This window comes from Lepeophtheirus salmonis, chromosome 5, assembly GCF_016086655.4.
Source record: "Lepeophtheirus salmonis chromosome 5, UVic_Lsal_1.4, whole genome shotgun sequence".
NCBI lineage: Eukaryota > Metazoa > Arthropoda > Copepoda > Siphonostomatoida > Caligidae > Lepeophtheirus > Lepeophtheirus salmonis.
Genome location: NC_052135.2, coordinates 10,186,251 through 10,212,392, shown reverse-complemented (window position 1 = coordinate 10,212,392; position 26,142 = coordinate 10,186,251). Strand labels below are relative to the sequence as shown.

Below are 26,142 nucleotides of genomic sequence, written 5' to 3'. Positions count from 1 at the left end.
AAACAATTTCTTCACTTTTGTTTACCAAATGAAATGCAATCATACAATTTGAATTTGATTTATATAACTTTAAAATGATATTTGAAATTAAGTTACTTTGAAATAATTGGATTTACTTGTTTTTCTGTATACATCATGTACAAGAAAGTGATCTTCTAATAAATATAGAATAACAATAAATAATTCTACTTCTACTAATCAAATGGATATTACTCGACTCAGACTGGTATCAAATCAGCTATACATACAGTACTACTTATATTTCAGGGTAATTTTATGACTAATTTTCCTGATATACCTGGTTTTTCTGAAATTTTGTATGTGGTAATACTGACAATAGACAGTAGATTTATCAAATATGACATTTTGGATCTGCTACTCAATCCAACTATGAGTTTGAGGTATTACAGATGAAGACATTAGCTTTTTGATGAATATTTGATTAGCGATACATCGGAAACCAAAGGAATTTGTTTAACAAAACTTATGTTTTTTTTTAAAGGGAAAAATAGGGAACTAGAACTTTAAACTTTTTATGGTATTAGATTTATAAAAAATTATAACAGTATAAAGGTTCTATAACTTTTTAATAGAAACTATTGAGTGAAAAAATCATGGAATTACAAATATTGGTGTGATTTATAAAAATCATAACTTCATTTATATATCAACAAATAGAAAAAGGTTACATCGAACATTCCCTTTTATATGAAAATATATTAAATCTACAAAAAATAGAATATAAATGTGGATATGATTTTTATAGACCATACCATAATACATAATTCATGAATATTCAACAAAGAGGATTTTTTAATGATAAGAGCTCTACCGTGATAGCTTTCTAATGATGTATTATACTTGCTATAATTGCTATGGTGTACGATACATTTCTAATAAAGTATTGATCAAAATGCAAAAAATTTCATTTGTAAGACTTCAAACTTAGAGTTGGATTGAGTTACAGATACAAAATTTCATTTCTAAGCTGTTTTTTTCTTAACAATCCCACATACTAAATTATATTTCATCGGCTTCCTTTTGAATATTTCTCATGGAATGAGAATTAGTATCCATGTACATATGTATATGCAAAATAATATTAAACAATTCTATAAAATGTATAAGCTTTGGGTTCTTGAAGTATTTGGATTTTATATGTAGGTTCAAACACTCATGTAAAAAAAAAAATGATGCTATAATGCATAACGCTCACTAAAGTAAAAAGTTGAAATGGTATACTCAATATTTTGCTCTAAGTCTTTCAACTATATTTTTGTTTTTTTTATACATAGATCCTTCAAAAATCTACTTCATTCCCCTAAATGGTATATTTTTTTCCTCAAAAAATGTGCTTTTAATAAATAAATACAATTTCTAAGAGTTTGAGTGAAATACTCATATTTTCTTGACGTAATGTTTAATATAATCTATATATGTATGTATAGCTAGAAAAAAATCAGTCAGTATTTTAGAATACTATACAAATGATTATCAAAAATATTATTTGTACTTAATCTTTAATTGAATAAAAATTCAAGGCTCCTTCCATGTTAATAACGTATATATATGTATATACATTCTATACCAGTTGTAGTACAGATCATTGCTCGGAGTACTTATATGGGACGAATGAACAAATTTTGTTTTAATAATTTAGAAGATAACTCACAAATAAATCCTTAGTTTTACTCTCCGTTTTCATGACCCCACTCACACGTAGTTAATCAATACTTATAACTTATCTCCTCCAAAATAAAAAATATATAATAACAGCTTCAGAAACAAAAATTAAAATGATTCTAAACCTTATTTAAACTAACATTCATTTTTTTAAAAGTTGTATGTAACGTTCTTCCCCCATTTTCTTTTTGAAATGGATTGAACTGAACACCTGCGAGATATAATTCATTTTATACAGCGCTCCCTTTTTAACATTTATACTGTATTGCTATAAAATATACATCAGAAGGCAATATTTACAGTGCACCCAGTGACTTCTTTTTATACATATATAACTTTTATAATACTCCCTAAAAGTTGAATGAATGATACTCGTTAACGACTTTTTAATGACCATTAGAAATATATATTTTTGCATAAGAAAAGACGTTTTACTGAATGCACTCAAATTCTATCAACGTATTCAATACTCTAATTGGATCTCATGGTCAGAAAATGAAATGTCCTAATTCTCTTAATGGAACATCCTTTTAGATTGAAGGAAGCAAGAGTAGATGCTATTACACAGAATTGCAATTCTTGTTAATTAATAAAGAAGAAGATTGAGTAATTAAATTATCATTTAGGGAGTTGTATTATTTGGCCGCAAGACGGCGTCACTCTCTGTTACATTCTTTACAAACTAATATAAGTGAACAAATCTTTCACCCTATCCAAATCATAATGCCTCCAAATTTATATAAATATCATCTTGATTTTAAATATAGATTACATTCAGAACATAAAAATGAGTCCCTTATTAACAAAATAAAATTAGATACATATATTGAGTCAACTTTAAGGTCAAATGTCAAAATATAAAGGGATGCCCGCAAAAGGAGCTAATTTAGAGCTTTTTAAACATAAATGTAAGTCGTTTTAAAAAAGTTGAGTTTTTTTTGTAATAAATTTTTATTTACTGTCCTATTTCTTCAGTACTTTCATTATAACCTCTGTTTTTCCTTCTATAATCGAGCTCCTATATTAAAAAGATATATACAATTATATATTAAAATCTACACTATATTTTTCTATTTCAAGATAACTTCCCTTAATAAAATACAGAAGCAAAAAAAAATCTAAAATTAGGAACAACATAATGTATAGGTCATATGCAAATATTTGTGTTGTGTAAGGGATTTACAATCAAAGTTAAAAGTTTCATGTAGGTTTTTATGGCTCAATTAATGGTTTCGCTAAACTATGACATCTAAGGTGACCTTAAAATAGCAACTTTCTTAGAAATTAATTTTTTGACTAACGAACGATTACTTCATATTATAAAAAAAAAAAATACTCTAAAACTCTAAAAAATTGTATGAGAAAGAACTATTTTTCCTAATTGTTGGTATTGCTCTTTAAACACTTTTATTAAAGGAGATTATACGGCTTAGAGAAGAAGAAAAAAGAATAGAGAATAAAACAAAGGATTTTTGAAAATAATATGAAAGTTGAGGAAAGAACAGTTCAACGGTCCCCGCTTGAATATTTTTTCATCTCTAAACCTTATAATCTCTTTTTTTTTTGTTTAAACTACCCTATGATTCATATTAATATGAAGCGATTTCATGAATAATTTGGTTATAATTAATTCGTTCTATTGATTTACTTTTTATATATTTATGTAGATCATTACAATACCTAAATATTTCTACAAATAATGAACGAATTAATGTTATCATTGAACGCAGTATCTAACACAGATTTCAGACATATTAGAAATTAGAAAGGCATAAGAAAAACATAGCTTCATTTTGGATTCTCAGTTTAACAGATAAATTCAATTCCATTAACAAATTTGTGCATTTTCATTCTCCAACTGTTTTTCTGTGTTATTTGAAAAATTGAAGTAATGTGTTTTTGACATTTATCAACTTAACATAAATTCAACTCATACATACAAAAATTTTGTAATCAATTTTTTAAAATTCATTTTTCCATTGTCAGCTCTCATAACAATACCTTCTTTGATGATATATATTTCCTTATGAATACAAATATTTGAATGTATATTTAATAGCAAAGTTTATAACTTTATTACCTTTAAAAATTTATTTTTCATTATATTTTCTAGATGTATAGCAAATATGGGATATAATATATATGAATTTTTTGCTTATTTATGTTAGAAAGTAAAATTATTGCTGCATCACATTAATAATTCTGTAGTTGAATTAGTTTGCTTAATATTTGATTTATTTTTTTGTTTTAGAAAAGATCATGGCTTTATTGACACGTTTTCTTCCAATGAATGATGTCCATGATACTCAAGTATTCAGTTTTATTGTAACCAAGTCAGTGACGAGGGATTTAAATAGAGATGTTGTCAGCAAGGAATTTTCTTATGGATCACAGAAATGGGCCATTACTTTCTCTCGGCAAGAAAAGGTAAAATATTATCCAATAATTACTAAATATGTACTATTATACAAGGATTACTAGCAAAAAAATTCAGTCTGCTCTAAATAATTTCTGAGTGTAATTACAGTATAACAAGAAAAAATATTACAAATTGTCCACATGTATTAAAACGAGGTAAGAAGCTTTTACATGTTCTGATAATTTCAACAGAATCAATAAAAGCCCATTCCTGAAAAAAGGAAGCTTTTAAATTAATAAAATTATCATGGCAGGCCATACAGTCCTTTCTTTCAATGTTGCCTCAAAAATAATAGTCCAGTCGACTGTGAAGATCTTCTTATCAGAGACGATCTTAATAGTCGACGATTTTGTTTGCTTGATAACAGCATCTTTGACCTCTCCAGATACTTGGGCTTGATTTTTTTAGTTAGGTACGCAATGGAAAAGTGAATATAAGACCTCAATTCAAGCTTCATAATGTCACGACATATCGTCATCACTGTAAATCCTAACTCTGTCACTATTGAGTTCATTGAAGATGTTGGATCGTATTACATCTCTTTCGTGATGATTTTGTCAATATCGTACAGTTTATTAGATCATCTTGATCCCTTTATATCACCTGGATATTTCCCAGCCTCCAAATTTGCTTGGATTATTTCTATTGACCAGTCAGAAATGCCTACAATCTTTACTATTTTAGAGTGACAAATTCGGGGGAGAGTTAAATCTTCTAGTCGTTGCCTTCGGCGTTCTTTCTCCTAAATTCCTAAAGTTTGGCCTCAAACAAACACCAACTGGTCCATTGTTTAATTATGTATCCAATGACGTCATTTTAATTGTATATTAGACCTTACATTAGATACAAAATTTGCAGAAAGAAACTGGACTTTTTAGCTTATAAATCATGTACATTAATATAGGATCATGAAAAATGAACAGGTTTTTTTTGTTTTTTTTTCAAAATTTTTACATTAGGGCATTGAAAATTATATTCAGTTTCCATTTTCAAATGATGATAAGTAATAATAATTTATAATTTAATGCAGTTCGAAAAAATATCATTTTCAATATTATTCATAACGTTGCCAATCATTAGTAACTAAAATACATTCACTGATTATTGAATATTCTTTTATAATATTGAACTAAAAAGTTATATTTCATATATATATCTATTTTTGTTGATTTATATCCGTAAATTATGGGGCTTTAAGGCGGCTCCTTTACTGTAATTTGATCTTTGAGAGACGGTCAAAATTTTGAAACGCCAAGGCATCATTTTTATTTAAAAATTCACAAAAGAGTAATACCATGTCAAAACATTAAAAAAATCAGAAAATATGATAGCATAGCTTCGAATTCGCTAAAAAATATATTTTATCTTGATAAATTGAGATGCTTATATCTCTAGATATAATTGACAGATCTCAAATTTTCAGGATTTTCAAACCTAATTAGTAATTAAATATTTTCAAATTCTTAGAAATATCGTTAAGTTCCGTGGTAGTTTTGGCGTAGAATTACTCTAAATTATTTCCGTTCTATAATTTGCTTTTACGAGAATTGTAGGCCACTATTTTTAATTAAATGCTTATATTTTCACTATACCCACAATATAATAAATTAATGATGACGGCTCTGGCTGTTATAAGTAAGTTTTTTATTAGGGGCGCTTCCATTTTTTTCCCCCGTTAATATTAGTATTCATTTCATTATGGAACGATATACCCTTGATCAGCAATTGCAAATTATCCAAATTTAGTACCAAAATAACTCTTCAATGCGGATACTGATTTTATTGCAAAATCATCTCAAGTGAGGAAGTTCACTTTTGGCTCAATTGCTTTTTTTTAATAACCAAAACATAAGTTATTAATCAGGAAGCAATTCACAAGTGCTTCATGAGCCGTTATTGCATTCCAAAAGAATACTGTTTAGTGTTGCTTCACACTGGAGGGATCATTGGTCCATATTTGTCAACGATGATGGTAATCGTCACGTTATTGTAGATGGAAATCCCTATCACACCATCATAACTATTTTTCTTTTTCTTTTTGGCCCCAATTGCAAGGTATGAGCTTGGAAAATTAATGGTTTTAACAAGACAGTACTGCATGTCACACAGCAACCGGTAGAATAGATTTATTGCAAAGCTAATTTGGTGACCGCGTTATTTCGGGAAACGGAACAGTTGATTGGCCACCTCGATCATACGAGTTAATACCTTTAGATAATTTTCTTTGGTGTCACGTGAAGTTATTGGTCTAGACCAATAAGGCGGTGACGTTAAAAGAGCACAGAAAAAATATCTATCGCAAAATTACTTCAATATGGGTCAATTTATTAGAAAAATAAGTAGAAATTTGGGTTCAGCGACTGTATTTTTGTAAATATAATCGTGGTAGTCACGCGCTATATAAATTGATATACATTTGTACATAATATATTTATAATTTGTACTGAAAAAATAAATTTGGCAAAATCTTTAACCGTTTATATTTCATTCATAAAAAAAGTTGAACTGCTCTTAATGAAAAATCCTATCAAATATGATGATGTAATTGGGAAAAGTTTTTTCCATGGGACAGCTATCCCTTTTTAATCTTATTTGTTCCTACGATTTAGGACCACACCAAACGGCGCAATCAAATTTTGAGGCTTAAACATCCCTAGTTATTTAAGTTAACAAAAAATTCTTATAAACTTTTCACTTGCCTCTATTATACAATTAGTGTCATATTCTAACAAATTGACCATAATCGATAAATATTGTTCATCTTAGTGTGAATATATACTCTTGACTTGATGAAACATTTCATTTCATAAGAACCCATGCCTCTTTGAATTTAAATTTGATGATTTCTGACGTCATGTTTCCACTTTTTATTACTTTAATGCAAGTGGCATCATACGATTTCTTACAAAAAATTAATAACGTCACTTATAAGCTAAGAAAGGTACATAATTATCACAGAGTATAAAAGATAATTTATGAAATTACTAGCATGAAAATGATGTAATTGCAAATTTGACGTTACAAAACATCAAATTTGAATTTTAATAGACCTGATTTCCTAAGCCTACCGGATTTTATCCATTCATATATGGGTCATTCCATGCAAAATTTTCATGGAGAAACAGATTTTACAAGAATTTAGTTTGTAGTATATTTGGCAGTAGACCAGCTTAAAAGCAAAATTTTGGATCTGTAACTCAATCCAACTCTAACTTCCGAGTCCTTAAAGATAAAGAAATTAGCATCTTGTTAAATATTTGATCAGCTTTATATGGTAAATAAAAACAATTTTTCTAACATTACTTACAAGCATTTTAGAAATGTCGCTTATTTATTCATTTGATCCATAAACTTTATCCATTTTTTTTTAAATTTTCCCATCAAATCCCATCAAAAGTTTTTACCACAGCAATCAGAATTGGATTAAATTTAGTTTACTGGTATATTTCTATATTACAAACTTCAAATATATTCTTTTAATCATACTATTAGTAACAGGAGCGTTAAAATAAAAATCCTTTACAGTACTACACTTCAAATGCAAGAACATATTTGAAGCACTCTAGAAAAAATATATTTTTAATTTCCGGGCATTAACTTTACAAACATAACTTTTCATTAAAATGCAACAACAGATCGAATTAACAGGTCAACGTAGAAATAGTAGCCTATTTTATTAACTTAAAACTATACTTTATTAACTCACACATTAAATAACTATAGCTTTAAAAATAAAATGACTTTAATGATTAGGAGTTTTGTGAGGTTCTTCTTATTACTTTGAAAAAAAAAAGATTAAAAAAACACATATTCATGTTTAAAAAAGTAATTTTCGGGGTAGCGGTTTGGCGGGCGATTTTGATTTTTTTCTCTCAAAAAAAAAAAACGAAATATCTAGTCACTAGAAAAGTTGGGGTAAAATTGAATACACTGATTTTCATAAATTAACCCCCCTACTATTAGTTCCCAATATGAACATACCTTTTATTATTTTGCCGTATTGCTAGAATTCTGGGGATTATACATATTATATTTTATCATAATAGTCATTTCCGAAATTACAAAGTGTGTAAAAAAAATTTCATTTCGAACTTGTACTTTCATCTCTACAACTATTCTTTTCATTATTTAAACAGATCTATCTTTATCTGGTTAAAGGTAAAAATATAAAATTAAAGATTAGGTTAAAGTGGACAAAAATTGAAAATAAAATTAATAAAAGTTTTGTTAAGCAATTTAACAATATATGAAATAAAATATTGTGATAAACATCTTGTTTGTATTTATTTACAATTTTTTTAATTTTCATAAATTATTTTATAAACCCAAAACACAAAATTCCAAATTAAAATTAGTAATAGTTTGATTGATGTAGTAAACACTACCTAGACAGACGTGGGTATCATAATTGATATCCAATCATTTCAAATCGTATTTTTGTTCTTCAATTGTGAATGAACAAGCCCAAGCAAGTTTAGACATGAATGAATAACTCTAGAAAGGAATGTTGTACCTTCTTGGTATAAATATAACATATATTTTCCATAACTAACATTTCTCATTCCTCCTTTTACTGAACAAGAAAAAGTTATATATTGAAGAAATAAGAAACTATCTTGTGTTCACATCGTAATTCAATTCCGAAGGTGATGAGTTCGAATTGAAAGCAGATGAAGAATATGTCCATACACCTCAATCATTTACATCTGATTTTGATGAGTATTCTGAAGTTTTGACAAGTTTCTCGTTATGTAATTTTGATGAAAAACTTTATTAGTTTTGGTAGACGTTATATGTTTTTTTCTACGACTAATTAGTATATTAAACATTTCCAAAAATGCTAGAATACAATCAATTGACGACTTAATTTCAGCCTTCTAAGCAGTATAAATCAATGGACTTATTAGGAGAATCATTGTTTGTCGGTACAGATAATACAATCTGACACAAAAAGGAGATTGAAAGAGTTCAACTCTTTTTATACAGAAATAACATTTTGTATGAAGTCCAAGGTCCATCATCATTTTCAAAACGTAAATCATAACAGATAAAACATCACTTTTTGAACTCTTGATAGAGAATTATATTATTGATTATATTGTAAAATATACTGAATATGTATGGAAAACCAGCAAACGAGAAATACTCCAATGAATTGTGATAATGTATGAGAGAGGATTCTTAGCCATTTGATCAAGAAAATTGGTGATCAATCTCTTTCGGAATATTATACCTCGTCATAGATAAACGGAATTATTGAGATTTATCCGCTTTGATATTTGTTCCACTGGATCACAAAGACTCTAAAACGAGTGGTTTTACCTTGACTTCAATGCTATGGGATCGATTATTTGAAAATTGCTAGTTAGCCTACAGGCAAGGTAAAAATATTAACATTGATGAACAACTATTCACAACAAAATCTATTGACTCAATATCTGCGTAAGAAAACTTGTATATTTGATAATAAATTTTGGTTAGCACTGTTTTAGGAACTATGAATAGTTCTTGCAAAGAAATGACAAATACAGAACTTTGGTCTCTTCTCAAAGTTTGAACAAGATGTACTACCAAAAGATGAAATCGTAAGAAAACAAAAAAATATTCTAAGTTACCACATGACAACTTTTCCACAATACCTGTAATCAAATTTTGAGAAAAGTTAAAAACATACCACCCTAAATATATATTTACACACAGAGGAGCAATATCTATGAATTAAAGCAACTTGTTAGATCTTTCTCTTTAATTTATGTAGGTACCTAAAATAAAAAATAAGAAGAATATTAAGTATCTACTTGAAAGAGATTATATTAACACCATGAATAAGGCCGTAGAATGAATGCATAGGAAAATGAAAAACAAAATTATTGATACCCAAGAAAATGTATTACAAAATAAACTATATTAATAAATTTAAATTCTTAAAATAACAAACTACTGCCTTTTTGATACTTTGTGATTTTTTTCGTCATAGGTATTTATAAATTGATTTAATACATAGAAATGAAATTGCATTCTTCTAAAAAATCAATCAATCTTCCGTCAGTTGAAAAATTATATGTGCATTTTCTCATCAAGCGAAAAATTAGGATTCCTTTTTTATATGAAAAATAATAATAATTAAAGAAAAAGGATAAACAAATTTAAAAATGGTTCTGTACGGATATGTTTATACTGTACAGAGTGGACTTTAAATAAAATGAATAATTGCATAATAGTTTTTTATTTATTTAATTAGTAACCGAAAATTTTACATTAATATTATTAAATATCAACGTAATAGATTACTAAAAAAATATTTAAAATGCGGAAAATTACAGTCTTGAGTCTATTAGGCAAGACGTCACAGTATTTAAGGGGTACTTCTGTGGGAATGTGGTCCATTACCGAATTAAGGATCCTTTTAATGCATCCAAATTAGGATGGGGCTCCTTGAAGACTGTCTCTTCCTAAATCGACAATATTTAAAAATCCATTGGATTCAAATTCGGACTGTATAACGATTAAAAGTTGTTTCTCCAAAAGCTAAGAAAATGAGTCTCATATCACATTTGCATCATATTACATATGTAAGAGTGAGTACCTTTTTGTTGAAAGGTCTCAGTTTAAGTGGGAATTGGTTCATGGCTGGAGACTTTTCTCCGTGATGTCCATGTGCTCAATGCTGTTAGTTTTTTACCCTTAGGGCACAAAAATAATGAGCACCTTTCTGCTAAAGCTAATGGCACCCTATAGCATTATTGACTGTGGCTTGTGAGTCTAATAGATCAAACAGGGCTTATCGGCTCTTTTTTTAGCAAAATCCAATCATTTTGAGTAGTTGAATAGCACCTCAACAGAAAAGACTTAATATACTTTTGAAAAGCGTGCCAGACTTTAAAAAACAGAGAAATTTCTTGCTTCTGTTTACTCTCTCTTCTCTCGTTTAACCAAAATAAAATTTACCTAAACTTTGTGAACAATTTATCAACAAAAAATTAAGAATAGTATCTCTAAATTTATATTAGTTATATAAACTTAGTTTCAAGGTACAGTATTTAGTGCCCATCCTGTTTTACAGGAAAAAAAATGTTATTATTGATTCATTTAAGCCTCCTTTAATTTCCCTTCAGTTACCTTTAAACTGCACCGATTCATCATCAAATTTGAATGTGATTTACAAAGCTAGAATTTTTGTTAAGACCAAGGAGAAGGCAGCAGTGATACTTATGGTATTACTGAATTAAAACGCATGCTAATACCAGCCACTTGTTATATGATTTTGAAGGGATAAAATGAATTACTGCGATAAAGAGAATACTCTTTAACATTCAAAATAGTATTAGTGTAGGGAAAGTGTAGTGTAAATTTATGTATAATAGTTTGACTAGTATAAGTTTCATGGACGCATGGGTGGGTACTCATTTGGACACAAAATGGTGGTCGTTAAATATTTTTTTAAATCAAAAAATATTGTTATTCCTAAATTATTTTTATCTATTTGAATCGAATGTTAAAGTACCTAATTTATTCAAGAACAATAATAAAAACCCAAGAACGAAAAAAAAAAAAAATTGTCTAGCATCCTAGGTTTGATAAGAAAATAGGTTATATTCGTCAGAATTACTCCTAAATAGGTATTGTGTACGACAACACTCCCACAGTTACCCAAAATTTGAAGACAACCCAACAAATTGCAAGGATACCAAATAATCAGTAGCTACGTCACAATCCTCTCAGTATGTAACTAAACCATTTTTTTTTTTTTTGATATTTTTGTTGGTGTTTTTTTTTATCAACAATAAAAAGTTTATTATAATAACCTTTGTAAGTTAACTCCTGTTCAAGCCCATGTCAATAAACTAACCTACTCCTAACTTTCTTAAAGTAAAGATCGCTTAATACGTGCACCAACTACATGACAACTTTAAAATTACTTTACCTCCAAATAATTTAGTATCCTGCGTAATATCCAATGCCCATAGTTACTTCAAAATATTAGATATACAATGTCACTATTTTTCTTTATTTAACAAATTAAATTGTCATAGGTGATCATTTGAATTACAGCAATCCAAGACGAATTAACGGGCTAATGCAATCTCCATTCATGTTACTACCTAAAAAATTATTGAACAGATTAAATTATTATAAGTGTTCATCCAAGACGAATTAATTGGCTAACACAATCTTCCCTTCACTTCTTATTTTTAATAGTAGATAGAGCTAGAAGAAAACAAAAACTGTTGCTAAGCAGCAAAAACGGAGGAGGAAGGTAGATATGTTTATTTTTGCATATATAAGATTTACAATGCACTTTTAAAATACTATATAACAAAGATAGGTTCAAATGCTTACTTCAGGGAGTGAAGTTATGACCACAACTACTTATTAAATAATAACAAAGAACGGGGTGATTAATTTTTTCGTTTCAGGACTATATTTTAAAATTCACTAATTATATGTAAATTCTTTTTACTATATGAAAGATATTTGCCTAATATTGTTGTAAAATTTTCTTAACAAGATTATCAACAGATTTTATATTGGATTCAAGTCTGGAAACTTAGCAAACAAACTCAATATATAATTATTTTGGCGTTGCAACAACAAATTGTTTTTTTAGAATGCTTAAATTATTCTATTGAAAAAGAGGATTATTAGTATCAAGTGATTCATGGGAAATTAACAAATTTGATCTTATTTTTGTCCGAAAATACCACAGATCCCCATTACTTTTTAGCCCATGTCAGTTCATTACATACTCACTCGAATTTTATCATCTTATGAAAAAGATTATATCAGGGATAGTTTTTCTTTCAATATATTGGAACTTAGTTGATTTCTTAGGAGTATAACGAAGTACAAGTAAATTCAGACATTTTTGCAAGTATCTTGACCCTGATTGTTTTCACGACTAGCATCTCTAAAGATGACAATTGCAAGGAAAAAAAAGAAGCTTTAAATGTTGCGTTATGAACATTTTGATTACATTTCCACAAATACCCTAAGAAAGTATAATTGGATCGATTTAAATGCTGTGTTTATACGTATTTACAATAAAATAAGAACTAGTTTAATTACTAAATTTTGGGAATATTAACAAACTAATCACCTCTGGCATATATTTATTTACAGCTTTAAAAGCATATTATTGCTATGGGGGTACCAATGCATCGGAATTGGAGAGATTCGTTCTTTTTGATGTATCAGAATCGGCTCAATACTGTCTATTACACCGATATCTATGCATACTTAATTATGTATATTAGTAAACAAAACAAAAACAAAATTCTCTAATTTTTTTAAATTTTATTATTTCATATGAACAACCAATAAAAGAAGGTGTGAATCATAGTTTAAACTATCCTAGGTGAGTTCTTAAAGACTTTTTATCCTCTCTTCAACTTCATATTCTGTTTAAGGGATCTCATTTCCTTGTACACCTGACTCGTGAATCTCCCCTCCTTTAATGGAAGGATCGTTCATCATGAAGATACCGCTTCACATCAAAGTCTAGGATAGTGACTTTCAGCTCGTTTATAATGTTATATGTTAAAGAATATTTATATATGGGTCTAAATCTTCTACGAAGCCGTCATACACTTCTAAACTTCTATTATAAGAATTGAGGAGCATTTGATGGGAAAATTACGCAATTTTCCTCTCTGAATAACGATTTTCTAATGTTCTTATATAGTAAATTGATATGAGATCTCAAATTGTCAGACACATTCAACATTTGAAAGGCCTCCATCATAATCTTAAATTACTTAATATGAGCAAGAACTAACCGCCAATTATCCAAGGCAGGAATTTTTATATATTAACACAGATATAAACCAATTACTTAATATTTTTTAAGAACGGTTGGTATTTAGATTTACCAATTCTTGTATAAAGTTCAATTCTAGTTAAAGAGTATTAGTGTTAGTATTAATTATTCAGTAGACCTAAAGTTGAACATCATGACTCATTATACACATATTTCACAAAAACAATGAGATGATAGGAAATTGCTTATAAATGCTTATTATGCACATCTTCATCCAAAAAAAAGCACTCAGTGTATTAGGGTATATACCTCAACTATGTATGATAAATAATTTTTCAGAATTGAATTGGTGCAGTTTAAAGAGAATTATGATGATATTAGAGGGATGTCATAAAATTAATTCCGCCATTGTAAAACAATTAATATATATTATTTTTAATATCAATTTACGTGGATTAGTAATTACTTTGAGTATTCTTCAATTATTCGAGTATATCTCATATATGTTACGAGAAAAATATAATTTTTTCAATTTGTAATACTGAGAAAAAAAAATATTTTATTTATAATGGCTTTGAATTTCAAAAATTGTCTTTATAAATATTTATTATATAAACTAGGGTCGTTAACTTTGCTTTTATCGAAAAAACCAACATTTGGTTAACCTATGAAGGATTTGCAAATGAATTAAAAAGTTCTGAATTGTTAAAAGTTTTGGTGTATTTTTTTTTTCCTGTTTAAAAAAAAATTGAACATCCAAGGTCAATAATACAATATTTATATTTTTGTTTCGTAAAATTCCGGTCAAAAAGAGCCAAATCTAGAAGTAATTGATAAAAACTCCTAGAATAGTCGCAAAAAAGCCATGAAAAACTAGAAAATATATTCTAAATATACCAGAGGTTTCATAATCATCAGAAAAATTAAGAACTGTTTAAACGGGGGATAGCAGGTTAATGACAATTTTTTTTTTTTTTTGCATATTGATAATAAACAGTATATTCACATATTGATAGTGATATAGTAGAAAAATATATCCCCCCCCCCCCGTCCCCTAGACCGCAAAGACATCTCCAAACGGTCAGGGAAAACCAAGCACACTTTGATAATGTACAAAAATTAAAAAAAAAACAATGAGTTAACTATAGGTGGCGGAACTTAAGAGATTCGATAACTCAATCTCGAGATAAAGGTGTTTTAAAAATCTCACCGTAGTTCTACAACCATCGGTATTATATTATAAAATAAAAAATATAAATCGGGATTTTTGTGAAGGGAAGAGCAAAATAAGTGGGAATAAGAAAATACCCACCCTTTTTTTTTTTAACTGGAGTTTCCAAAAGCCACCGGGAAAGTAATTGGGAGTTAAACTGATGCATAATATCTAACATTGAAAATATATTTAAGGACTTGTTCAATTTTTTTTCTTCTTTTGTTCAATTGTACCGGTGTATTATATTCATTTGTATCTATTGACCAACATTATATCTGTCCAATTCATAGAATATAAAAAAAATATTTGTATAATTTTATTAATAAACATTTTTCCTCTTTTTCAGACATTGGGGTTTTTTTTGGTTTGGAAAAATCCAAGTGAAAGCATGGTGGTTAGTGTTGATTTAAAATTTACATTGATTAATAGGGAGAATTTTTTGGAAAATCGAGAATTCTCCTTGGAAAATGCAACATATAAACCCTCTCTCCATACAAATGGGAATAAATCTTTTATTAAGATATCAGAACTTTTAACACATCGGCCAAGATTTGTGGATACAAATGGAGAATTCCTTGTTGAACTTAGACTGTCTCGCATTAAGACCCTTTACGAAAAAGAGTTTCTTGTAATGAGTAATGAAGAAGAAGTCATCACATCATCAGAATTTACGTTTGGAGTTTTTAATTGGGTTCTAAATTTAAAACCTTCACTCTTTGGTGTTTCCTTGTATCTTCAAAGGCTCAAAACATCTTCACATGTTGACTCCACAATTTCTCGTATTTCTTATAAAATATCAACCAATGGGGAATCATCTGAAAGAAAAGAGGAAATGATTATGTTGGAGCATAATGGATCCCCTTGGAGCCTGAAAGTGCCTCTAAAAAAGCTATTTACTCGATCTGTATCTGATGGAGGCGGATTTTTGAAAATAACCATTGACTTATATTCTTGTCATCCCATCACAGAATTTGTTCATTCCTTGGATGCCTACAATGAAGATCGTGGAGATGGTGAAGTGGTACATACTTTATTGTATTTAAATCTATTAATATGAACTAATCAAGTACTTTTCTCTCTAGTGTACTCTGAGATCATTTCAAAATGGAAATATTAAAGTAATTGATGGTGAAAATTGTACTTGGATACTAGATGCAGATCTTCACTCGAGTTTTCTTCGATTTTCTTTAGTATTAAAAGATATTGATAAAATTCTTAGAAACCATTTACGGTAAGTTTATTTAATTAAATAGTGGTGGGATATTGTTAAATTTCGATTGGTATATTCTCATTTATTTATGTTCTTTTATATGGTATATCCTGAGTTATAAATTTTTTTTGAAGTTTACTACAACATAATTTTTTAAATAAATTCTCCAGTATATAATTTATCAAAATTCTGGCATAATACACTCATATAAAAGTAAACAAAATATTTGTTTACTAATTTTAACTCAGTGGCTTGGAAAATAGCCGTGTTTAACCATACAATAATAGAAAAGTGTATGTAAAAGCTCAAGTGCCTTCGCTACAAAAGAGTTTTAGAGTAAAATATAAAAAAAAAAGAAGGTCTTAATATTACTGTATTATACTGATGCTGTAAAAAAATTGTATAATGAAATAAAAAACAGTTTTAATATGAATTTGTAATTATTACATTGATGACACTTTAAAGTCTTCTGATTGTAATTAAAACTTAGTTTAGCCTTTACTTTTTATACACACACCTTTTCTTACTGGTCAAAAGGAATCGCTCTGAAATATTTATTATAAAAAAACCCTTAATTATTTTTAGTTCAAAATAAATTAGATCTTATAAGATGAATTAACAAAATAATAACTAATTTTCAATCTAAATGTTAATTAATCCCACATGAAAAATTGCTATAAAAAGCTCAAATATAATTCTAAGTTACATAAAATATTATTATCTAATCTAATTCTTCGTTTTTCATACCAATATTTAAGATAGTTTGAATAACTAAATAGAAGTATTAAAAAAAATATCTTTCGAGCAGGTAACATCTAAATCAAAAGGCTTATTTAAACAATATAACTGGATCAAATTTTACATAACTTTAAGGGATTGACCGATTTTAATATTTAAGAAGATATCTCGTTTGACGTTACAAAACAAAAACTTGATGTACAAATATTAAAGGGAGGAATTATGCCGCTTCTACTTTATTAATGTATTCTTGAAATTAATGTTTTAGTTTCATTAATAAGTTTCCTAGACTTGGAATCAAGTAAAAAATACAATTTACTATCACTAAATATATTACGACAACTTTTACAATTTATCTTGCTTCTTATACGTTTGGAAATATATTCAACAATATAACATAATAAATTGCCTTTATCCATTTTAACATTCCAAATCTATGATAATTTTCTTTAAAAATTCCAAGAATTTAAATCCACATTTATATATTTCTTCTACTTCGTTTTTTGAACCCTCATCAAAGATTTATTTTAAATTATAAAAATGGAGTTTTGGAAAACTTTAATGAAGACGGGCTTGACTTGACCAACACAATAAAATAGAGAAGTTTGAAGGATTAATTACATTAAATTGATTTTGTCTCCATTAGAGACCTCTTTAGAAATAATGATTTAACGATATTCTTAAATTTTCAAATTTTCACAAAAAGAAAAAAAATGTTTTACTAGATTTTTGAAGTCTAATATATTTTTTTACTTTTAAAATATATCTTACGCTGAGAAAATATTTTTAAACTATATAAACTTCGGAAATGTCCTAATTTTATTTTGAGGGGGACTGAAGCCATCATTCCAAGTAACACATAATTAAAAACATTTTTTCTGCATCACATGATAGTCTGTCATACCCTTACTTGTTTGTTTAAAAGGCAAAAAAGTTAATAATCCTAGATGTGATCGTATACAAGACAGGTACAATTTATCTAACTAATTGACAAAATATATTTATTATGTAAATTATCTTTGTATTGAAGGTTGATGGCGAAGAATCCTACTTTATCTTTATTTGAGCAAGAATTGTAGTTCTTACATTTATTATTTCCCAAAATTTCCCTAAAAAAAGAATACTTTTCTTACGGTGAATATGTCCATTATTAGCATAAAATTGTAGCATCTTAATAGTAGATCGATGAAATTGCCGAAAAGAATAATGATATACTAGTTTTTTCGACATTAGATGTTTTCATTGAACTTTTTTTTATGTTTGTGAGTATATTTGACAAATTTCCGTGTTATAATTTGTGAAGTTCAACTTTATGTTCAAATTTTGGTTGTCCAATAAATTCTTCTCCGGCATTGGGACAATCAAACATTTTTCCTTTGCAAAAATTATTAAATATATTTTTAAAACTATGGACTGTACCGAAGAGTAAAAACATAGGTAGTATTACATCTAAAGGATGAACTACCATGCAGATATGAATATAATTTTCGATTAACTCAAAGATTATCACCCATAAGTCTAACTACAAAGAATTCACATTTCTTTAAAATTGGTAGAAGGTACCAGACCCATTAGATCTTCTATATTTAAATTATCATTTAGAGTCAATGAGACTATGGCCACATAAGAAGTATCAAAAGTTCTTCACATAGTATCTACCTATACAAGTTAGGATAGAAATTCTCACATAAACTCGCACTTATAAGTGAGTTATAGGAATACCTCTTAAAAAATTAAGATTTTGGAAAAAGTTATGTTTGATGTGTTACGAATTATTTTTGTATTCTTATAAATATCACCATGGATAAGTAAGGTTCTTCTTCTGAATTATTATTTAGCAAAGTCATCACATTGAGAACATTACTTAAAGATTTAAAAATATAAAATTGTATATCATATATTGGGAGATTATTAATGTATTATTTTTCATGACACATCCCAGAAAAATACATGTTTGTATATATTTTAAGACTACCAATGATAAAATGAGTTTTCATTTTAGGATAGAGGATGAAAATCCGACTATAGTCTGTATGAAAATAAGATATTATATGTTCTGAGAAGGAATTATATTCTTATAAGTTCAATTTGAGTTAATCTAATGATAAAGCATATGTTTTCTTACCTATGGATTTGTCGCTTATTATATAATCTAGCTCTTGAAATAGTAGAGGTTTGATATGCATGTTGGAATACAACCGGGAAGGATGTAAAATAAGCAAGGAACTGCATTTTTCTTTCCTTTCTATATTTTCTTATAAGTTTCTTTAAAAAAATATATAATGTTATAACAATTTGGAAGAAAGCCTCATCTCCAAAGTAATTTGTGCAAGCTTGATAACCAAAAGAAGGTCCCCAATCTTTGGTTGTCAAAGGAAAATTATTTTTCAGTTATCAAAGAGTTCGGTTTCTTACCTTAAGAAGGGAAACTAGTACAGGGATAGAGGCCCTTTCAAAGCATTTCTGTAACTTTCGTCACAGCCAAGAGCACTATACTTTTTGAGCGTTTTTGTGAGTATTTATTATTTAAAGACGGGACAAGAGCAAAGTAAAGCAAACAAAAACTATGTAAATAAACACGATTGGTAACCATTTTACTAAGCTCTTCCACTAATTTTGGGGTGGGTGCGTTTGAGCCTTCGCTTAGAGATTTGTAATGCTATATCGTTTAACCATAAGTTCATATTTTTCCTTTTAATTTAGTCACTCTTTCATTTTCCTTTGATCTTCTTTAATACAATGCCAATTACTAGTGTATTCACTTGACCACTACTTATAATTACAATTATTGCTAAATACTTGTACTATGAAACAATTAAGAAAGAGGAAGAATATATACAGGGTGCAACAACATGCATAAGTTACCAAAAGGCAAAAAAATAAGTTTTATAAATCAAAAAAGTTTAAGCTTTATATTATAATAATAGTAAAAATTTAAAGTACTGTTTTACACAGTTTTAAAAATCATATAAGATATATGTTATCCCTCATTGTTCATGAATCGAATTTTCTATATATATTTAATTTATCGGTATCAATGATTTTTCTCATTTTTTCTATTCTCTTAAAGTAACTTTTCATTTAGGGTTTTAGAAGGCTTAATATTTTTTTTTAAAGATGCTAAATTTAATAAAAATAATTTCTGTTTTATAATTTATTCTGATTAATTGATTAGATGATTAGTTTTGGGCAATTTTGCAAAGGCCTTCAAAATGTTGGGTTTTCCAAAATTAATGCAATTTAAATTATTCAATTTGTACAAATATCACTTTTTTTTGTGTATTAGAAATTCAAGCAAATAACTGATTTTCATAAATTGCACCAATAAAAACTCAGGACCTAAATTTCAATTTGTTTAAACTCATCAAATATTCATTTAAACCATTTTTTTGCAGTATTTATTTTTGACGGCAAACACACGTTTCTACGCATCATAGTGGCTGACTGTATTTCCAAAAAACAACTTTAAAATCTTGTCTCTAGAATAAAACCATGTCCGCCCCCCTTACTAATTATAACCCTGATTATCACAGATTATAATAAAGGAAGTTATTTCGCTGCACCCTTTATAATACGTCAGAAATCTCATAAATACTCTCAACTATTATTAAGTTTTCTATTTAGCCAATGAGTGATTTTTTTCGAATACATAATTTGGAGTGGAAGATATTGTGTTATCGGAGTTGAGAAGAAGGTTGAATAATTTTAAATTATTTTTTTTTACCTAATAACGATGTGATGTCATAATACTCCATTTTAAAAATGACTAGTGATCTAATCTGTTGGAGAGATGAAAAATAAAAAAAGGATATTTTTTGCAGAGGTGTAAAAAATTTATACAATTTTAGAACACTTATTATCATTATTTTTTTTACCGAACTTTAGATATAACGTTATTCGTTTAACGTTCGTATAACGTTTATATATATAATGTTATTCGCAAGTGTGAGATTAGATGTTTGTGAATATATTTGTACTCTCATATCAAATAAATAATCAGTTTAAAAATAAAAAAATCATAGAGATACAATTGTTGAATTAACTCACGTTGTTTATGGTCCTACAGCAATTCAAAACTCGTTTGGTTAGTACAAAAGCACATACTATTATGTATACAATGACTAGAAGAAAGATAGCAAGGACGTTAGGAAAGTATACAAGCGAAGGTGTGGGTGTGACAATAAAGGGACACCTATCTTCGTTGCCATCCTAATACGTTCATTGAGGTCAAATCCTGGAATCCTATCCAATTTTTTGATAAAGAATGCAATTACATTCGGTTGTCTTCAAGGACATCAATTTGGACCGTAAGATTCAGTTCTACAAAAAGTATAAAATTTATCCAGTCACAAAATAGATGAACTAGATAGTGTATATATGTTCAGACTGATTGATGGGTAGTTGAAATTGGAAGTGATGTCTCTCATATCTTCAAGTCAAAGTTTCCAGTCTTCATTACAACTCTGGATGTTATATATAAGAATGACAGTGACACTCAGTTACTATTTGTCCCGTGGATGCGGCGAATATCTATAAATCTTTCAGACTCAGTTTTGAGTAAAGGATAGCTACTGAAGGTAATCATACTAAATAAATGAATAATTTCATCTATAAATTAAAGCATTAACTTTTTTTCCCTATAATTTTCTATACAAATTGTTTTTACTATGTGCTTAAAGAGCCCGGATTTATCTAATAGACAATGAACATTGAATATATATTGGTAGAGTTGTAGAAATTATGACCTAAAATGTGTGCAAGATTTTTTCTGATTAGCAATCTGAGCAGTTTTATTTTCCAAGGATGTTACACTTATTATTTTATTATGAAAGAAAAAAAAAACTAATTATAAAATAATCATTAGTGCGTCTGCTTATGAAAGACTGAGAATAATATTGAGGAGCTTTAGGACAATAACAAGTGTAAGTCTTTGTTGAACTGAGTGTAGAATTGATTATTCATATCGTAGTAATTCCTGCCTAAGTCCTTGCTAGATAAGGAATTGGATTTGTGTGTATTTCCTTCATCTCATTATCACTCGCAGCTAATGTAATATTACGTCATGACAGCTAAGCTGTTCTTCTCTCAAAAGTTCTTCAAATTCCCATGTCATTTTTTGGTTTCTTTCTTTTTAGCATACTGACATATCATATTTTATACAATTCTACAGTGTGCAAAGTAAAATCTTGTACTTTTTGTTAACGAACAAGTAGGGTAAAATTTTTCAAGAGTGAAAAAGAGTATAACAGACTTCTTTATTTATTTAGCTTCGTATTTTTCCAAATGATTTCCTTTGGCCTTCAACCTGGGCTTATAGGCGTTGCAACGCTTCTTGTCGAAGGTCTTGGACATGTCCGCCTACTGCTGCTCGGTTGAAGCCTTCAGATCAATCAAATTTCAGTGAGAGGTAGGACAGGTTCTCTTTTCGACTACGCCCAAATGGCTTAGTCTAGAGATACTTATTGTCTGAGAAGATGGTAGCTATTTACATATTATGCTTTAATAAAGTCAACAATTGCTGGGCTCTTTTGACCAAGTTGACCTTGTTTCTTTTGGGAACATATGCCGATATCGTTGTACATAAGACGCCTTCTCAAAATCATTAACATACCTCCTCTCTGACATTGAAATCCTTATTATGCTACCTCATCGACTTGGTCGGACTTCTGGAGATCGTAGTATCCACATCCTCCATGATCCCGATTTTTTGGCGTTTACCGTTGCTAAGGGGCCTCTCAAGGTTCTCATCTCAAGCCACCATGTTTTTAATCCCATAAAAAGACTTTAGGAGCATCCTTAACCTTCATGACATTTACTTGGACGTGTGCAAATCAGACCCTTTGCCTGTGGGCCTCCATGCTGACAACCCTAGATTTATGAAAGCTCTTATTTATTGTTTATTAACAGGAAGAGTCCTTACTTTTAATAACACCCCACAGTATTTTAAAATATTCACTCTAAAGTAATCCAGATTGATATAATATCAAGTCCAGAACTTTACCTCGTGTACGATAGGTATGTATTAGTATATAGGGTTTTCGTAAAAGAGTCTTCACTTGGAACTATTAGTAATGGTTAATATAAACAGATCAACTCTAAAAAGTTTATTAAATTTTTTTAAATATTTTGCTCTTTCTTGTTTTAGTCAATTAAAAAATATGTATAAAAAAAAGACAAATTGGAATACTTTATGTTTTTTTTTCTTCTTTGCAACAGAAGCTTCATATGTTCGTTAATTAATTTACGGAGATACTTTTAATTGTAATACACATCAAATAATTCACTTAGATTTACAATATAAAATAAAATGTAATAAATTTTTTGTTGTTTTGTCTGACAAAATAAATACACCAATGAAAAATCTTAGAGGTATTAAATCCAATAGATGGGAAGAAGTATTATGCTGTAATACGCCTGGAAGAAAAAAATATTATCCACCAGTATGCATTAAAAAAAGAAACCGAAAATTAACGTGGTAGCCGTGACAATTTAAAAAATCCTTGGAAGGAGAGTAGCTTATATACCCTGACCTTTCATTGAATTAGCTACAAGTAGCTATTATCCAAAGGAAATAAAAACAAACCCCTCTTTGCATCTAGCAGTGATAGAGATAGGAATTATTACGATTTCAATCCTCAGTTTTCCTCCGATTCCTTCAAGTACTTATAGTTGAAGGATCCGAACAAACCCTTATTATTATTGTTCTAAAAGTGTAAGAAAATCATCAAATTGATCCAAATGGCAATGGAACGACTTCTGGCAAGCAGAAACAAGAGAAGAATTCCAAAAGGTTTACCACACCAAATATCCAGCCCAAACGATAATCCTTAGCGTTGTGGCCTCTGATGGAAAAAAGATACCTCCGTTTTTTTTCTAGGGTGGACAGAAAATTGCCCAGGAGGCTTACTATAAGGCTTAAGTTCACCATCTTGCCATGGCTGAATCCCAACTATCCGGAGGGTAACTACACTTATGCTTAGAACGGCACTCCCTTTCACACACCTGCCAAGTGCCAAAAGTTCATCAAAGATAACATAGCTTCATTCTTGTCCAAAGAGATATGGACCTTCCTCACCAGATTTGAACCATCTTGACTTTTCTATATGGCGCACTGTGGGGAGGGAAACCAACAAGACATAACACCCAAATGTGGACTCACTGAAGTCCTCCATAGTGGGTGCATGGAACAACTTTTCTGAGGAGTTTCTCTTCAACTTTGGCATGGTATTTAGGCTACATCTAAAGGCTGTGATTGATAATTAAGGTGGCTATATTGAGAGAAAAAAGTTTTGCAAAAACCTTGTCTATATGTTTTTTTAATATTATTTTTTTGTCTATTATTGAAAATATAAAATTATAGATGTATTTCTAAATCCATCTCTCAAGTCAACGTTTTGCTGGCCTACCATGTAACTCCCGAGCAAACAATAATTTGTTCCTCTCCGCCTCTGCAAACGCACTAATTATTACTTTATACTTAGATACTCTCTTCTTAATAATTAATTAATAATGATAGCAGCTTTGGAATATAACAAAAAATCTTATTCAGATGATCAACTAGAAACACCAGCTCCTGTTTTTTTAGATCTTGTTTTATACAACTCCGATTGTAAAGTATTATTGATATATTTCAAATTCAATGTGGGAAAAAGTTACAATTGAAAGTGAGCATCGAATATGTTCAAATTGAGTAAAATATGTATTGAGTAATTGTTTCATACTAATGAACTATTGGAGATAGGAACCCTTACAATGTTTTATTCACTATTCTTTGATTAATTAAATATTCACATGTGAATTATTTAGACGGTTTATTATGAAAAAAAAACAAATTTTATTATGTGAATTATTTTTTTAGCTTCTGCTAAAAAATATATTTTTATTACATGATATAAATTATGTATATGTACTCCTTTTATTTTACAGCAAAAATGATGAAAAATAACACAAGTAAGCCGAAAAGTTAGATAGTAACTTTTTGAATGCACATATGCTATGTACAATATGTTTGTATAAAATATATTTGAGGCCATAGTTGCACCATGGCTAATGCATTAAAATATTCAACATACAACCCTATTTGCTTAAGTAAATATCTTCTAATGACTTTAATAATGGCAAAATAAGTCATAAATCAAAAAATATATGTTACTTTTTTGTAAAAAAGAGACGGTGGTTTATCATATCATGAAGTTTATCTCTTCGTGATCAACAAATGTATTAATAAATTATGCATATTGTATAATGCATTTTTATAGTTTCATAATACGTGATGTGGTATTATGAAGAATAAATTGTTTTTACATTATAGCAGAACCAGCTTAACTTAGATCTCAAGATTTGCCGAAAGTACAGAAATTCGCCTTATCGAGTGAATTATAGGGAAAAGCGTGCAAGTTGGCTCACTCTTCCACATTTTTGTGATTGGTGCAACGACAGTCTAAAAGTGGGACTGGAAGGTTGCCTGCCCACCTGTGATATGTATCTACAATTCATCTTCTTCTGCTCCTTATTCACATAGGACTTGAGATCGGTAATGTCGCTCTGGTGGACACAGGGTCTTTAGATCCCACTTGCCACAAGATACTGTAGTCCAAAGGGTAAGTCTGGGCTCTGGTCAGAAATTCATTAAAAATACTTCTATAACCCCCCATACGGAATTGTTGATACTATTAAGTAAAAGATGGACTCTCTTCCAACCCTTTTGACTTCCCACTAGTAGCCTTGAACACCTTTAACAAGGTAGGCTGGTCTAGGGACTGTTTTTCAAATTTGGCCATGGGCATGTGTTTGGCAGCTTTGGAGGTTAGCTTGACGAGCCTAGCATTTGGAGGGCGATCTTTGAGGCCTGACCCATCTTACAGACGTTTGTGAATGCGTATATAGTGTTGCAGCTTACCTCGAGCTGATTGACGTTGTTTGAGGTGTCATGGCTTGCGCAGATCATAGAACCATCTTCATACTTTTTTCAATCTTTGTAAGAATTGAGATATATGTGTTTACGATTATCTTTTTAGAAAGATAAAAACTACAGCTTTTCATTAATGTGCTCAATTTTACGATTGTAACTCCTCTGCAATTCTCATATATACAGTTAATGTGGTGATACAAGACTGCTTTTC

The 26,142-nt window shown here is 29.0% G+C and overlaps 1 protein-coding gene across 1 annotated transcript in view; it reads left to right on the top strand.

Moving 5' to 3' along the window:
• LOC121117718 (uncharacterized) overlaps positions 1 to 26,142 on the top strand; it is a 151,455-nt gene that overhangs the window by 58,011 nt on the left and 67,302 nt on the right. The window contains exons 2-4 of the mRNA XM_040712199.2: positions 3,935 to 4,110; positions 15,419 to 16,093; positions 16,155 to 16,303. Of these exons, the coding sequence (XP_040568133.1) occupies positions 3,943 to 4,110; positions 15,419 to 16,093; positions 16,155 to 16,303 (992 nt within the window). The 5' untranslated portion in view covers positions 3,935 to 3,942. The remainder of the gene's footprint in view (positions 1 to 3,934; positions 4,111 to 15,418; positions 16,094 to 16,154; positions 16,304 to 26,142) is intronic.